Source organism: Helianthus annuus, chromosome 11 (assembly GCF_002127325.2).
Source record: "Helianthus annuus cultivar XRQ/B chromosome 11, HanXRQr2.0-SUNRISE, whole genome shotgun sequence".
Lineage (NCBI taxonomy): Eukaryota > Viridiplantae > Streptophyta > Magnoliopsida > Asterales > Asteraceae > Helianthus > Helianthus annuus.
In genome coordinates this window covers 141,100,099-141,117,970 of record NC_035443.2, presented here as the reverse complement: position 1 = coordinate 141,117,970, position 17,872 = coordinate 141,100,099, and the positions used below count along the sequence as shown (strand labels likewise).

Here is a 17,872-nt window from a genome sequence, read left to right as displayed (position 1 = left end):
TAATAATATTCAAATCATTATATAATCATTAATTATAATTGTTTAATAATAATTAGGTTTTACTTTTACAATAAAAAAATAATCAATAAAAATAGTAGTAATAATAATAAGTATACTTTTATAAATTATTGATTAAAAAAAGGAGTTTGTTTGGTTGTGAAAAGTTTGACAGGTTTTGAGGTGTGATTCAGAAAGCAGGTTCATCCGCCTACAAAGGTTTGAGTTAGCAAGGACACGGGTTCCCGTTTGGTTTGTGTTTTGGGGGAAAGAACAAAAGTAACAGCCACCGACTGAAATTATGTCATTTATGTTTGACAAACCTGTGAGCAAAGAACTTGAAGATATACTTTCTGTCTTTTGCACTCGTGAGTGTAGAGAAAGAAATGAGGCATATAGGTTACATAATGCTGAGCTAATTCAAGAATATAAAGATAAAAGAATAAAACCTTTACTTTATCGAAAAATGAGAAACTTTATAAAGAAAAAATTGAAGCTCAGCGAAAAGACATCGTCAAACTCAAGGATGATGTAAGTGTGAAATCAAGTCAACTCTTATATGTTCAGGAGAAACTTTGCACTGTAACTAAGGAAATGGAAGATATCAGAGATAGATATCAAATAAATGAGCTTAATATTAAGAAATTTGATTCTTCCAGTAAATTATTCAAAAACTTGTGTGATCAACAGCTCGCGTACAAGGAAAAGAAAGGGCGTGGTTTGGGTTTTAATCAGGCTCCTCCTCCCTATAATGACAATTACACATACTTACCCATGACGGAAGAGGAGTTAATGAATGAGGGCAAGATGACTTACGGTCCAAAGACTGATAAGTCATCATTCAACAGCAAACCTGTTGAAAAACGAGCGACTCCTCCGATCACGTTTACTTCTTCATCTGTGAATGATACTAATACTTTGTCCTCCCCTGCAGATGAATTGAAAGTTGAAAATGTAATTGGGGATGAACAAGCATCAGAGTCTGGTTCTTCTGCAAATTTAATAAATGAACCTAATCCAGATTTTATTTCGGCGTGTAGTATTTTTAACTCGGTTTTTCGCTCTGTGTTTAATTTTAGGCCTGATGGTTTGGGAGAAAATGTTGATGCTTGTGTAACAGCGTCTGAATCGGCAGATGAAACAAATGAGCCAGTTGAACCATCTGATTCCAAATGTGATTCATCTGAAGCAGCTGATTCTGAGAAATTGGAATCAGTTGTGTTGGTGCATAATGTCTAAAGCCTGCGTCTTTGTGAAGTTAGATTAACGTATATGGTCTAGATAGATTATTTTGTATTAGTTCAGGGGTTGAAAGTGTAATATTATGAAAGTTATGATGTTGTACCGCTTTTGTGACATTTGTCCACAAAAGCGAACCAGGCTGGATCGCTCATGTGGACATGTCACATGAGCGGTTCACAATCTCTATAAATACCCCTGAAGTCGTTTTCATTTGTAACGTTGTCTTGTACTCTACGTCGAACTGCTGACCGTGTGGCAATCGTTATCAAGTGAAGTAAAAGTGTTTAAAGTGTGAATTCATCTGTTTCTACTCCTTTCTGTTACGTTTATCTTTGTATCATGCTGAAAATGTGTTTCCGCCACATTTTCAGTAAGCACTAGCTCTGATTGACTCATTCGTGTGGTCAAAAACTGATCCTACAATTGGTATCAGAGCCAGTTGCGAGTTAGTTGCTAGATACGAAGTGGTTTTCACGGACTTTTGTAGATCTGGACTGATTTAGCGGTGGAAATGAACTGAGATTTGGACAGTAGGTGTGAAACACAGTAATAACAAACCCTTGAAAGTTTCGGATCAAAATATGGCCTAAAAGTGACCTAAAAACCTTCGTGAAAGTTGGATCGCTCTGACGTCATCTCTGAATCGCTTTTATGGACCGCTCCTACGTACAATTTTAGCTGGATCGCTCGTAATTTTCAGTTCTGGATCGCTCCAAATGGCTATCTTAGGTGTTGGATCGCTTTTTTGGACCGCCTGAAATACAATCTTCTGAACCGCTCTTGTATCACCTGTGGATCGCTCGAAAACAGTCTTCTGAACCGCTCATTTTTCATCGGTGGATCGCTCTTTGGACAAGTTCTAGGATCGCTCTTGGTGCAATTTTCTGGATCGCTCTTTGTGCACATTTCTGGATCGCTCTAAAGTTGTTTTTTTGGTTCGCTCATTGCTACTTCTGTGGATCGCTTATACAGACTGTTTGAAAGATTTTTCCGTCACATCTAAAAATGGAAAGCCAGGATTTCTATAACATGTTCTCGGGTGTGGGTGCGACTCAAAGCCAAGCAAGTATCATGCAAAATGTCAGTCTAGAAAATGAACTTGGAACGATGCAGAAGCCTCCGAAATTGATGAGTTTGGATGAATATTCAGGATGGTCTGAGAGGTTCAAAAATTGGGTGCAGGCAAATCACTTAGAGAGTTGGATAAAAATCGAAAGAGAGTATGTTCCTCCAGTAGACGAGTTGAATATAAAAAAGACAATTGTTAGTCTGACAGATGCAGAGCAGGTCGAATTCAAAGCCGAGAAAAAGATGATCAGCATCTTACAACAAGCGATAAAAGAAGATATTTTAGTGTTACTACAGCACAAAAATAATTCACAGTCAATATGGCAAGCATTAGAGAAAAAATTCAAAGGCAGCGCGTCAATGATTAAAAGTAAAACGGCATTACTAAAGAAAGAGTTTGACATCTTCACAGGGATTAAGGGTGAATCAACAAAGCAGCTTATCGAGAGGTACTGTCATCTGGTGTTAGAGATGAGAAGGTTGGACATCGAGAAGACAAATTAAGAGTGGATAGACAAATTGTGCGATGCACTTCCCTATGAGGAATGGGGAACGTACGTGATGATGTTGAAAAACAGTTCAGATTTTGTGAATTATAGTTTGAGTGAGTTCATAGAGAAAATTGAAGCTCATGAGTTGGAATTGGTGAAAGTCAAGAAGATGAATTCAGCAAATATGCCACAGGATGTATCTTTGTATTACAAGAGTAGTCCGGTAGTATCGAATGTTCAGAGTCCGAAAATTCAAACTGGTTTTAGTGCAGACAACACTTCATCTGTTGCTCCAAATGCCTATCAGTCAAGTCAATCGACTCCATTTGCCAACTACGAGCCGAATGTCAAAGTCTCAGATCAAAATTCTCCTCAAAGCTCTACTGGGTCAAATCAACAGACAGTTGTGTCAGGAGTGCAATGTAACATTGCAATTAACATCAAGAATGGAAATGAAATCACCGAAAATGCAGCCAAGCAGCACATCGCGTTATTGGGTTCAGTTCTAGAAGCATATGAAGGTTTGGTCGCTGGGAGGATCGGAAATCCTGATATGACTAAAGAGGATTACGATCAGATCGATCCGGAAGAACTGGAATTGATAGATATTAAGTGGTGTATGGCAAGTTTAGTTCGAAGAGCTCAACGATTTATGGAAATCACTGGTAGAAACAGTTTGTCGGGTCTGGATCAGAAATTAGGGTTCGATAAGACCAAGGTCACCTGTTTTAAACGCAAAGAGAAAGGTCATTTCAAGCGAGAATGTCCGAATCATGAGGTGACAAATCATCAGAATCCGTTTACGAATGATTATTACAGACAAGCTATATATCATCGCCCGAACCAACAGCCTACAGTTCAGAGACCTCAGATCGAGAACAAACCTGAGAAGGCGTTGATCGTAAACCAAGATGATGAGAAGGTTGCGTCTGGTTTTAGTTGGGATAAGTATATTCCAGGAAAAGACGATCAAGCAATGATGGCTGAAGTTGTGGAGATTACCGAGACGGGTGCTGAACCAGAGGTTTTCGAGAAGGTAGTTACTGAGAGTGTTGGTGAAGAAGTTACTGGAATTGTTGAGTCTGGCTCTGAGGTGGTTGATAAAGCAGTTACTGAAGCTGTTGAATCTGTTTCTGAGATCATGATTGAAGAGGTTATTGAAGTTGTTGATCAGGAGGTTCCGGAGATCGTTAAAGATGTTTCTATGGAAGATTCTGAAAAAAATGAGGAAACTGTATCTGATGTTCTTAGTTTTAAATCTCGACGGGAGGAATTTGTCTATACTATGAAATCAATTTTACCTCCTAACGTCTTTGGTTCTTTTGCAGATTATTTTGAAGATCCAAGAACCGGAACATGCCCGAGATTCGAAGCAGAGAAAGAAGAAGTCGAGGAGATGATTGATGTGTCGAAGGAAATGACTGAAGAAACTCTACAGGAGATTGCAGATAAAGCACTGATGAGCAAATTAAAAGAGGTAGATTCAGACATTCAGGAGTCAGTCGATAAAGTGTCAGGTCTAGGAGAGGAATCTGAAGTCTTAGAAGTCAACATGGTCAAGTTGTCTGAGTTGGAGTCAAATCCTGTTGGTAAAATTGTTTGTGAGAATGAGATTATAGTAGAAAAAGTTTCAATCTCTGATACACCGTGTCAACGTTGTTCACAACCATGCACGGAGTGTCTTGAAAAAGACACCATGTATCAGGAACTGAAACAACATGCAGATCTGATGAAGTTTGACTTATGGCAATTAAAAGAGGCGTACGACACATTTTCTAGGTCAATAAAAATGATCCAAAAAGAAAGTCTTGAAAACGATAAAGCAACCAAGCTGGCACAATCAACTTTATTTGACAAACAAAGAGAAGTAAACTTTCATTTAGACACAATAGCATCTTTAAGAAAAGAGCTTGAGTTGACTAAAATTGAAAATGATAGAATTGATCAGAAATTGATGAGTTATGTGGCGTCATCATATGTGTTAGAGCAAATAGTACCACAACAACCACATGCTTCACCTGCCTTTAACAGTGTTCCACCCCCAATGTGGAATCATTATACACAGAAATATCCAGATGGGGTGGAAGCTGCATTAAACATCAAACTGAAAACACTTAAGAATGATTTACCTGATAACATTGATATCACGTTTACTGCGTCTGACATTGACAACGAATCCTAGGTAATCAAAAATGTTATTGATCAGGTGTTGGACGATGATAGTGAGAAATCTGAGATGGCAAAATCAGTGGAGTCCGGTAGTGAGTCTGAGGAGGACGGAAACTTTTTAGATCGTTATTTGACAAAAACGGATAAAAGTGTGGATGATGATTCAATTATGGTGGCTTACACTATGATTGGATCTGACAAACTTTACTCCAACACTGAGTTTCCGCTTCAGAATGTTAAATTTGAGAATGTTCAGAAAGTGTTTAAGCTGATTGAGCTGAGCGTAAATGAGTTAAAGAAAAATGATTTCTTTTCAAAACTAAACAAATCTGTTGGTTCGTCACGTCCTACTAGTCCAGAAAAGGTAGAGGGGGTGGGTAAAAACCAAAACAAGAAAAATCAGTTAAAGAATAAAGGTCTTGGTTTTGAGAAGAAAATGACTAAGAAGTTGGTAAAGCCAAAAGATAGAATTGATGATGTATTTGTTTGTGGTCCGAGCACTGAGACTGAAAAAGATTATATTTTTAGTCAAAAGGTCGTGGACGATTTCAATGCAGCGCAAAAGCTGAAAGTAGAAATTGTTGGTAGCACATTTGTCGAGTATGACAAACGTGTATACTATCGCTGCAATGAAATCGGCCACATGGCGAAGCAGTGTAAGAAAGTGATCGAAAAACCGGTTGTGGTAAAAGCTGTTAAGAAACAAGTGGTTGAGAAACCGAAGGTTGAAAAACCTAAGGATAAAAACAAAAATGTGCCAAAACAGACCATTCAAAAACCTCGACCAATATCACCGGTCGTTGCAAAAGATAAACAGGTGATGGTTTCGCCGATCCGAATTCTCAAACGAGGTGAAAAGTTGAAGTCAGAGGATAAGCCGAAATCGACTTTCGAAATTGGCGAGTCTTCTAAGTCCCCCAAGACTTCGAAACTTTACCCAAAAGCAAAAACTTTTGAAAATCAGTCATGGATCGTGAAATCTAAACCATCTGGTGAGATTAAAAAGATGGAAAATGTGTTGAAAAATGAGTCACAGTCTGTGAAAGATGATGTTGCTGTATTTGAGTCTGAAATTGATCAGTTTTTGTCGGAATTTCCTAAACTTCATAACAATGTGAAACAGGATAAAAAGAAAATTGAGCCAAATGTAACATTTAACTTTCCGAAAACAACTGAAAAATGCAATGTGGTTTTTGGTACAGTGTCGGAAGTTAAAAAGTCGTGGGCATCATTGTTTAACTGATGTGTTTGTGAATTGATTGCAGGAGCTGCCCAAGTCTGTGCTCTCAAGGTGGATAATGGACAGCGGAGCATCGCGACACATGACGGGATCCTTAGCACTGTTGTATGATGTCAAAGCGATTAATGGGAGTTACGTTGGATTTGCCGGTAACCAAGGAGGAAGGATTGTTGGTCAGGGAATGCTCACGAACGGCATCATATCGTTTGACAAAGTGAATTATATTGTTGAACTGACGAACAATTTGTTAAGTATTTCGCAAATCTGCGACAAAGACTTTAGCGTACACTTTACAAAAACAGAATGTTTGGTTTTAAAACCAAGGTTTAAAGTCCCTGATGAGTTGGTTCTGTTGCGCGCCCCTAGGGTTAATGATCTTTACATTTTAGACATGAGCGCTGCAACACCAACAACTCCTCAAAAACAATGCTTTGTTACAAAATCTAAAGCGACTGAAAAAGAGTCGGTTATGTGGCACAGAAAGATGGGTCATATACACATTCGTAAAATGAACTTTCTTGTGCACAACGATTTGGTAGAAGGTGTGAATGTTAAAAATTTTCATTTACCTGACGATTGTGTTGCGTGTAAGAAAGGTAAACAGGTAAGGAAGTCTCATCCGCTAAAGATGATCAACAAAATCCGGTTACCTCTCGAGAGATTGCATATGGATCTCTTTGGGCCGGTCAACGTCAAAAGCATTAGTGGAGATTCTTACTGTTTGGTGGTTACGGATGATTATACAAGGTTTTCATGGGTCATTTGTTTGGAAAAGAAGGATGAAACGTTCGAGGCTTTAATGGTTTTATTCAAAAAGATGGAAACAGTGTACAAGCTGCCGATCAGAAGAATTCGAAGCGATAATGGAACTGAGTTCAAAAACAACAAAATGTACGAGTTCTGCAATGAAAAGGGGATACTTCACGAATTCAGTGCGCCATATACACCACAACAGAACGGCGTGGCTGAACGAAATAATAGAACCCTGATTGAGACTGCACGTACTATGTTGGCCGATTCAAAGCTTCCGATTTTCTTCTGGAGTGAAGCGGTGTCAGCAGCTTGCTATACGCTGAATAGAGTTCTGACAGTGAAGAAATATAAAAAGACTTGTTTTGAGTTGTTGCATCGCTATAAGCCAAATCTTGAGTTCTTGGAACCTTTTGGCTCTCCGTGTACGTTCATCGATTCTGATGGTAAATTCGGAGCGAAAGCAAATGAAGGATTTTTCGTAGGATATGCCAGCCCATTAAAGAGGGTATTTGTACCGTGTCTGGGGAAGGTGATTTAGGTTCTTCATGCGGATTGTCAGAAGCACACACAGTCGCAACAACTTCCCGGACAAAGATTCCTATTTGACTACGACAAACTCTGGGAATCGTTTCATCTGCCGTCCGAGCCGAGTGAGGAGGAACTTGCTCTTATGTACCTGTATCAGCAAAGTCAGTTGCAAGAGCCGGAATCTAGACCACTAGATGTTCCTACGCCAACTGTGGGCACTCACGATGATGAAGCTGGACCTAGTGGAACAGTTCATATACCGCCAGAGGAACCAGAGGAGCCAGCTCCGTCATTTGACGTTTCTGATGACTCAGAGGAGGAACCCGCTCCTACCTTTGACGAGGAACCAAATGAGACATCAGAGGAGGCTGTTGATCAAATCGTTGATCTCGATATTTCAAATCTGGAATCGGAAGTTGTGGTGCCTGATACTGCAATGCCACGGACCCTGTCTTATCATCCTTCAGAACAAATTATCGGCGATTTACAGAGTGGTGTCAAAACAAGACATCAGATAGACCAAGCTTTTACATGCTTTTATTCTGACATAGCTGATATGCAGAAAGAAGTCTCATATAAATGTTTTATTTCGCAGATTGAGCCCAGGACTTACAAAGAAGCATTGACCGAGGACAGCTGGGTGAATGCTATGCAGGAGGAACTGCAACAATTTGAGAAACTGGGTGTCTGGAGACTGGTCGATCTGCCGAAGAATCAGAAGCTGATAAAGACAAAATGGGTGTTTAAATGTAAACGTGATGATAGAGGAGTCGTGGTGAGGAACAAAGCACGTCTCGTGGTCCAGGGCTTCAGCCAGCAGGAGGGAATAGACTATGAAGAGGTTTATGCGCCGGTAGCAAGGCTTGAAGCAATCCGCATTTTTCTAGCCTTTGCTTCATGGAAAGATTTCAAAGTCTATCAACTCGACGTTAAATCGGCATTCCTGTATGGCAAGATTCGAGAAGAAGTTTACGTGGGGCAACCACCGGGGTTTGCAGATCCGCTAAACAGAGACAAGGTGTATTTGCTGGATAAAGCTTTATACGGTCTCCACCAGGCCCCGAGAGCCTGGTATGAGACGCTATCGACCTACTTGCTGGACAACGGGTTCACAAGAGGCACAGTAGATAGCACCTTGTTCACAAAAGAAGTAGCTGGCCACTTGCTAATTGTGCAGATTTATGTCAACGATATTATTTATGGTTCCACCAACGACGAGCTATGCAAAGAGTTTGAAGTTGTGATGAAGAAGAAATTCGAGATGAGTTCTATGGGGGAGATGAAGTTCTTCCTCGGGTTACAAGTTGAACAACTACCCGACGGAATCTTCATTCATCAATTGAAGTATGTAAAGGACGTGCTGGATAAGTTTGACATGACAGAATGCAGTCCTGCATCAACCCCCCTCACACAAAATCATGGTATCTGTCCGGATGAACAAGGTGTGAAGATGGATGAAACATTATACAGATCGATCATCGGCTCGTTGATGTACCTTACAGCTTCCCGGCCTGACATCATGTATCCGACATGTTTGTGCGCACGATATCAATCAAACCCGAAGCAATCACACCTGACAATCGTTAAACGAATTCTACGGTATTTGAAGGGATGCCCAAGCATCGGCTTGTGGTACCCTCGCTCGGGTGATTTTACATTATCTGGTTTTGCTGATTCAGATTTTGGTAGTTGTAAGCAGAACGCCAAGTCCACCACTGCTGGGTGCCAGTTCTTCGGAACTCGGCTCGTTACCTGGCAGTGCAAGAAGCAAACTGCAGTCGCGCTCTCAACTTGTGAGGCTGAGTACGTCTCAGCATCTAGCTGTTGTTCTCAGATTCTCTGGATTCAACAGCAGATGCGCGATTTTGGTCTGCAATTCTTGGATACACCGATATTTGTGGACAATGAAGCGGCCATCAATGTTACGAAAAACCCGGTTCACCACTCAAAAATGAAACACATAGAGATCCGTCACCATTTTATTCGAGATTGTTACGAAAAGAAATTAATACGGATTGAACATGTGAGCACCGATGATCAGAAAGCTGATTTTTACACGAAACCGTTTGATAAAAAGAGATTTTATTATCTTTTAAAGTTAAATGGGTTAAAAAATCTGCAATCTGGGAGGGTTATCGAGTGTGAAGCCGAATTGGGCGGCGATCTGACTTGAACCGTATCGAGTTGTCAACTTTTGTTTGTACAGTTGTATTTCCTGCTTTTCGTTAAAAACAAAAACACAAAAATATGTTTTAGTTTTAGGGGGAGATATTCGCAGAAAAATACAAAAACATGATAAAATCATAAAAATCCAAAAACATTAAAAAATGCAAAAAGAGCTGTGTAATATAGGGGAAATGATAGTACATCAGCTAGACGGGCACAGTACGCTAGTGATATGTAATGAAAAATGCAATTAAGCAGTCTCGCTAAAGATGTGCCGGTAGGTTCTTACAGTTTTAGTAGATCGGTTTGGGATATAAACTAAATTTAACTTGCGTTTTCGTGGGGAACACCTCCAGGATATATAGGTAACCCCTGAAATCCTGTTTGAAAGGTCCCGTATTCTGAGATACTAGGTCTTTATACTCGGTGATATCTGGGGTATTATCCCAGGACTTCTGCTGTATGGAAATACTGACCTAGTCCCCGGATAATACTTTATGCAAAAAGCTTTGAAACATAAGCTTCACCCTCAGCATGCTGATGAAACAATAAAATTGATAGTCGCTGCTGTTGAAATGCAAAAGATCCTCTAAAGGGGACCCACCGAAAAGTCGAGCCGTCATCTCTCTGCTGAACGGAAGTTCTGACCTGAGCTCTCACGGTTTCGCATCTACCCCCAACAGATATCAGTTGTGGTATATTCACCTGTAAGACTGAATACTGGGATCCGGATACGGGAGTATATACTGAGGTGGGAACACACGTTGACGTTTAAGTCTTTAAAACACTAATAACGTATCCCGAACAGTTTGAAAATTCTGTGAGAATTTAAAGTGGATCAATATACCGACAATCAACGCGAATTGCTTAAATGTTTAAAATGAAATAAGCTTAACGGTACTTGTGTTCTGTCGGCAGTTGATATGATCCCCTAACACGCTCGAAAAAATAGTGTGTGTATATATTTTAGTTTGTACAGCTTTAAACCCAAAAAGATTTTATTTTCTCATTTTATTTTCGACAACTGATACTGGGGATTGAAAGTTCAAAGCCCGTATGCAGATCATGTCGGTGTCTGATGAGGGTTGGTTAAGCTGTGATTGCAAACAAAGATCTGGTATGATGCTTGACAGATAAAAGGTGCAAATGGTTTAAACGTCAAAAGTTTATTAAGTTGAACTGTTTTAGAAACAAAATGACAAAGTACTTCATAAATCTGATCATCCAGGGCCATTAACTTGGACTTGGAAGATCAATCAGTTGTTCCAAGGTCATTAACTTGGACTTGGTCAACTGGGTGCCAGCATGTGAAATCAAAAAGGTTGAAAAATGATTAAAAATTGAATTTTTTTAAAAGTTAAGGGTGGATCGCTCTTATGACACATCTATGGACCGCCTTTTTGACAAATGATCATTGTGGACCGCTCATAAGGACATGACGAATAAGCGGTTCAGACCCTCATATATAAGGAACAGGGTCCGCTTATTCTGCCATTACCCTAAACCGCTTTTACGTCATTGTCTCTGAAGCGATTCGAGCGATTTCAACTGATCTTCGTGTTTTCTTGCTGTTTGAGCTTTGTTTTTGCCTGTTCTTGATAGATTTCCATCATTTACATCATGGGCAAGGTAAGTCATCTTTCAATTTCAGTCCTAGTGTGTTTAAATCTCGTCTGTCGGTATGTATGTTTGAACGATTCGAGTTTTGTTCATTTAAATATCATATTTGTCTAAATTGCTAGGTTGAGTGTTATCGTCTGATGATGTTGATAGATGTACAATATGTTAATTGTTGAGATTTGTACGTTAGATGTGTGTTGTCGGCAACAAGAAGTTTAGATCTCAGATCTAGAGTGTTTAAGACATATCTGTAGGAATCAATTCCGAAAGCAAGTGGAAATCGTCATGGTGGGAGTTAGATGAAAAGATGAAGAAGAAAGCAAAACGTGTACGTGAACGTGAAAATCGTAGGATGGAAGAGAAAAGAGGAAAGTTTTTGAAGAAACAACAGGAAGAAGAGAAGGCAGAGAAGCTAAAGCATGAAAAGATAAGAATTGCTTTGAGCAGGAAGCCTAAAGGGCGTGAAGAACAGTACAAAGCTGCTATCTGAAGACCAATATTAAAGACAAAGACTGCGGCTTCATCCAAGGGGGAGTTTGTTGGTGCATAATGTCTAAAGCCTGCGTCTTTGTGAAGTTAGATTAACGTATATGGTCTAGATAGATTATTTTGTATTAGTTTAGGGGTTGAAAGTGTAATATTATGAAAGTTATGATGCTGGACCGCTTTTGTGACATTTGTCCACAAAAGCGAACCAGGCTGGATCGCTCATGTGGACATGTCACATGAGCGGTTCACAATCTCTATAAATACCCCTGAAGTCGTTTTCATTTGTAACGTTGTCTTGTACTCTACGTCAAACTGCTGACCGTGTGGCAATCGTTATCAAGTGAAGTAAAAGTGTTTAAAGTGTGAATTCATCTGTTTCTACTCGTTTCTGTTACGTTTATCTTTGTATCATGCTGAAAATGTGTTTCCGCCACATTTTCAGTAAGCACTAGCTCTGATTGACTCATTCGTGTGGTCAAAACTGATCCTACAAGTTGATTCTAGTGGATTCAGCCCAAAGGTGTCATGTGCAGAACCGTCTTGTGCTGAAAATTCGTCAAATGTTTCAGCTGAAGTTTCTACTAAAGTTTCTGGTGTTTCATCTGACAAACCAGAACTCTCCGATTCTGTCAAAGCTGATGACATGAAGGATGACGAGAAGACTGATGTGAACAAGGCTCCAAGTACGCAAGCTAAACAATCTGAACCTTCTGTTAGTAATGAAAAGGTTCAGATTAAGCAACAAGAGCCGAAGCGAGTAGGTAAAGGATGCGAAAAGAAGAAGCCTAAACATCAAAGACGATCAGGCTCTCCACAATCCTCAATGGGCAGCAATCGTCCAAAAAAGGCTCGTAATGAGAAAAATGCTTTCGTTAAGCCAGTCTGTAATGGAAAATGTGAGAAATATGCATTTGATTGTGCTAACAAAGCTTTCAAAAAGACTGGTGAGATTTCTGAACAAGACCTGTAGTCTAATCAAAACAAGAAGAATCAAAAGAAATCTCAACCACAGAAGGACCCTGCAAACGATAAGTATAGACATCCAAATTCATCGTCTTCTGCAAGAAATGTACAACAAAATCAAGCACAGAAAGGACCGGTTCGTCCTTCAGGGCCTGCAAGAGCAAATCCAGCTGTTCAGAATGCCTTCCACGTGAAGAGACAAACATGCTTCAATTGCGGCATTGCTGGTCACATTGCAAGAAACTGCACACATCGTCCCTACGTACCATATTATATGCAAAATCAGAGGGTTACACCAAAGGATAACAATCATTCCAAGCCGATGAAGGTATCTTCACCTAAGGCAATGAAGAATGTGAATCCCAAGGTTAAACCTTCTGATGGGGATTAGAACGCTGCCAAAAACAAAAGCAAAGCTTTTCAGGAACAAAAACGTTTTTCTAAAACTAACAAGTCTGAAACAGCTAAAGTTGCTCAATCGAAGGCAACAAACGCGTTTGCTAAGCCGAAACAAATTTGGAAACCTAAATCCAAGGCAGTAATGTCTCCAATCCTTGAAATTAAAGGGGACTTATGTTTAAAGGAAGTGTCTTATTTTGATGCTTCAGGGAATCCCAGGACCACGATGGCCTGGGTACCTATGTCTTACTAATCTCCTTACCTTTCAGGAACAACTAAGGAGGAGCTGTTGACAATCTCTGGAATGTTGATAGCGGTTGTTCCAGAGATAAAAACGGGTAACGTTTCACTGTTGCAAAAAGTTCAAATTTTTTTTACAGATGATATGTTTCCTTTGGAGGAGATTAGAGAAGTAAGAAATGATCAGCAAAAGGTACCGTTTAAATTCAGTACTTTGATATGATTTTGATTAGTTTTCAATCTGATGATAGAACGGTTAAACAAAAATATTTTCTCTATTTCTTAGTTTTTTTTTTTTTTTGTATAGAGAGTGTCCTTTCTCTAGTAAATGGTAAATTTGCGCAAAAATACAAGATTTATGCACAAATTTAGGGGGGGGGGAGAGGAACATATAGATAGATATAGAATTTAGGGGGAGAAAATGAGAAAAATACAAAAACCTTAGAAAAATGAAAAAGCCAAAAAGATAAATTGCATGATAAGGGAAGTGAAATAAATGTTTGTGTTAAAGGATTTGACTAACACATGTAAGGTGCCATAGCTGGAAAGACTAGGATCTACTGCGATATGTCGATAGGCTTGACGCTCAAAATGATAAAAGATACTAAGTGATATAAACATAATGAACTATGTATCATGTGGGTAACATACCAACGGCGTATGATTTTATGGTCTTAAATCTTGCGTTGATAGATAGCCAACATCTGAGGTTTCGGGTCTTTATATTGTTGAATCATCCTGGGATATCTTGGCTGTCCTTCTGTTCAGAACTAAAATTGTACATGACCCCAGGAAAGAAAGTCACTTGGAATTAGCTCATTTCTATTTGAATCTCTGTATGTTGTCCCGATACACACAATTTTGATCTGATTCTGAAATCTTCTCTGAAAAAAAGTCGTGTACCTCTGATATTCGCTAATTTACACATATTTTAGTCCCCCGTTTTACCCCTATTTTATGTGTTTTCGGCCGTAAAACCGTCATTCGGATACTTAATTATCTACATTTTTGTTTACAGGCCTAAAACAGCATACCAGACAGGATGATAGCGAAAACGAGGACTTTCCGGATAAAACGACGAAGCTGCGAAACTTCTATTAGAAAACTGACCTGGGCGTGTGGAACGGCCGTGCGACCTGATGCACGACCGTGCGTCACCGATGATTCATGAAGACCCCGGCAGTGAACGAGGGTGCAACTCCGCATTGAAGGCCAACCCGGGAACGCACGGTCGTTCCATATCATGCACCACGTGCATTTTCGATGATCAAGCCAACCTCGGAACTGAACGACCAGTGCGACCAGGCGTGCAACGACAACCCGATGATGAACGACCATGCCACATAGAGAACAGTCGTGCGATATCGAATCTGGTCAACGATCTGCTGATTTAATGCAGTATGGTGGACCACCACCAATAATTGCTTAAAGTGCACGGTCGTGCCATAGGGAGAACGACCGTGCGACTGCGAAAAAGCATAAAAACAGAACAGAACCATTCTGTTGAAAACTCTGGAATTTTGGAGAGCTTTGCAGGCGATTTTGAGGCTCCGAAGGCTTCTACTTTCACTCGGATTCAAGCCACATTGCCTGGTTTTGCTCATTTACTATCCAGATTCTTAATCTTGTGCTTGTTTATGGTTGGGTTTTCTAATCTTTCCATGTTTTTGTTAATCTTTCAAGCATTTAGGTTAATGTTTATGTATTATTGTAGCCTTTGGGCAAAAACACAACAATCCCTTGCTTGATTATAACCATTAGTATGTTAATCTATGTTTGTAATGAAATTTGGAAGTGTTTTCTATGATTATCTTTGATGATTAGTTTGCAACCTTGTTATTGATATTGATTTCTTGATTATAAGTAATTGTGTTGGATGATTGGTGCTTGGTTAGGTAAGATAGTTGAGAAATGAAGCTTATTTAATCATGTATTAGTAAACTTTTAATTTGGTTAACTAGCTTAACTTGGTTAAAATGTGGGCACCATGATACTCTAACGGGTTAGTGGTTTAATAAAATGTAATTATTTTAATCAAGAAAGCTTGCCTTCACGGAAGGACTCTAACGGGTTAGATGGTGTTGTTATGAATTCTTGCCATGATTTGTTAGCTTAGTTAGTAGTTTCGGCCAAAATTGCTATCTTGGTGAATTTATGCGCAAGATTTGTAAAATGAACTCGGTTGTGATTTAATCTAGTTTATGCTTGTCTCGGTGGTTGCATTGTGTTTATCGGTGTTGCTTTCCTTGATTAAGTGAGGTTAGAAAATTCCTAACGGATGACTAACTTATTTTTTGTAGACATTAATCAATTGCACGTTAAAGAACAATTTTTAGGTGGTTAAAGTGTGTTTATCGTTTTAACTTTCCGAATGATTGTCATGTTAGGATTCCCGAAAGGGATACTAATTGTCTTAAAATGGAAAATTGACCGAATGCTTCTAGTGCCAAAACTGACTTAGATGACATGCTTTGGTTATGTATTAAGCAAGGCTATTTATATATAATTTACTATGTTTTATAAGTATTTATTTATGCTTACTTTAGATTAACTAAAACCAAAACAACTTATGTTTTTACCGGTAATTTAGTGGCAAAGGTCTAGTATTATTTCTCCGCCCATTTCCGTGGATTGATACTTGGTTCTTACCAATACTTTACTACATATATGACGGGGTACACTTGCCTCTTTCGTGTGTGTTTTGATGTAAAAGTAATAATCACTTTTATAAATTTAAAACCAAATCGTGTGTAATTTCATTGTAAAAATATGTACAGTCGCGCACGTACCAAGTTTTTGGCGCCGTTGCCGGGGAATGGCGAGTTTTAGGAACGACCCGAGTCATTGTGTTATCGGTGTATATACTTGTTAATATTTGTGTATATTTTCGTGATTATTTATTTGTTGATTTATTTGTTAATAATTCTTGCTTTTAATTCAATTTATTCATTTTCGTGATTCTTTTGTACACTTGTAAATTTTTATTCTTTTTATTTATTCTAATCCGGATTTATTTATTCATTTATTCGTTGAATTTTCGGCTCTTAAAAATCGTTTTTAAACTAGCCGATTCGATTATTTTCATTGCTTTAATTTTTTATAAAAATTTCGGCCCATTTTCGGATTTTTATAAATCTTGCAGCCCATTTTTATAAATATTTTGTTTCTATTCAGCTAAAAAAACATTATTATATTAATAAACTATTCATTGTGTCAGTTTTTCGTTTGCAGGTTGATGTCCTCAACTCCCGCGCTCGCTATTGCTGAGCCGACTGACGAACCAGCGCATAATCTTAGGAGAAGTAAGAGGCTGCGCGAAAGGTCACTTGTCATTGCACAACGCATAGCAAATGCAATCGACGAGCCGGTGATTATCTCTGAAGACGAAAGCTCAGGGGACGAGGAGAGGGTCTGTGACAATTCGAGTTTCCAAGATCCCATCTTCGCATTAATTGCACGTTAATTGTTTGAGTTGTTTATTAACACGACATGTTTGTGTTACTACTATGCGCGTTTGTAATGTGTTAAACCATATTGTGATTAATATGATATATTTGATTGTGCAATATATCTATACATGTATAGTAATAAATTGCCTTGTGTTAAATTGTGTGTTATAAATTAATATGGAACTTTGCCTGACATCCTAGCCAAAAGAAAAACCCACATCCTACGAAAACACTCTATGACTGAAAACACCTGAGGTGTTTTCGTCCACAAATGGCCAGCGAAAACATATGGGCTTGGCCCAGTAGTAATGGGTTTTTTTTTTATATATATCATGCTCCCTACCTCACGTAAAAGTCTTATCACCAAAAAAAAAAAAAAAAAAAAAAAAACCGAAACCCTTGAGTACTTCCCTTGTGTGCGACGGCAGGCCCTCCCTCATCGAAGCTTTCTTCTCGGATCTGGCACATTATCCGCCCCCTTGTAATTCGGTTAGTATAATGTCATGTGTTAAACTGATTTCTATTGGCTGGATATTAGGTTCCTTTATGTGTATGATTATTGAACAAAGTGGCATCGGATTATATGTATGGTACTGTGATATTCGGAATGGATTAATATGATTTCAATTACACATGATTTAGAATCTGATTTAGCATGGAATAATATCATTTGAAATCATTATGGCTGTATATGTAGGAACTAGGGTTGCATGACTAGACTATTAATCTTATTCTTCCACAACTTTGAAATTTACCTCATATGTCTGACATCATGAAATTTCCTATTGGACCAAACTTATCAAAAGGGTGGGGGCGAATATTATATGAACTGACATAAATTGATGTAACCTTGATTTATTAAGCTAAAGGATCATCACATGCAATTCTTGATGTTGTCAACTAATGGCCGACATATGCTAATTATCATCACACATGATTCCTGTTCTAGACAATTTTCAAATTAGAAAATTAATAATTGTGCATGTCTTAGTCGATCCAGTAGCATCCGGCGGTGACATTTGGGCGGCTATTTTTGGCTTATGTACATAGCAAGATTT

The 17,872-nt window shown here is 38.9% G+C and overlaps 1 protein-coding gene across 1 annotated transcript; it reads left to right on the top strand.

Moving 5' to 3' along the window:
- Positions 1 to 2,868: 2,868 nt before the first annotated feature.
- LOC118484087 (golgin subfamily A member 6-like protein 1) lies at positions 2,869 to 12,733 on the top strand. The gene is made up of 4 exons (XM_035979978.1): positions 2,869 to 3,319; positions 3,758 to 4,387; positions 11,529 to 11,745; positions 12,268 to 12,733. The coding sequence occupies exons 1-4, from the start codon at positions 2,869 to 2,871 to the stop codon at positions 12,731 to 12,733; spliced, it is 1,764 nt and encodes a 587-aa protein (XP_035835871.1).
- Positions 12,734 to 17,872: the final 5,139 nt, after the last annotated feature.

Excerpts from the sequence above, each read along its gene's own strand:
- LOC118484087 (XM_035979978.1), top strand. The coding sequence starts at position 2,869 with ATGATGTTGAAAAACAGTTCAGATTTTGTGAATTATAGTTTGAGTGAG. Across the intron at positions 4,388-11,528 it reads GTTGGAGTCAAATCCTGTTG|GAATCAATTCCGAAAGCAAG; the intron begins GTAAAATTGTTT and ends ACATATCTGTAG. Across the intron at positions 11,746-12,267 it reads CCTAAAGGGCGTGAAGAACA|TGGATTCAGCCCAAAGGTGT; the intron begins GTACAAAGCTGC and ends AGTTGATTCTAG.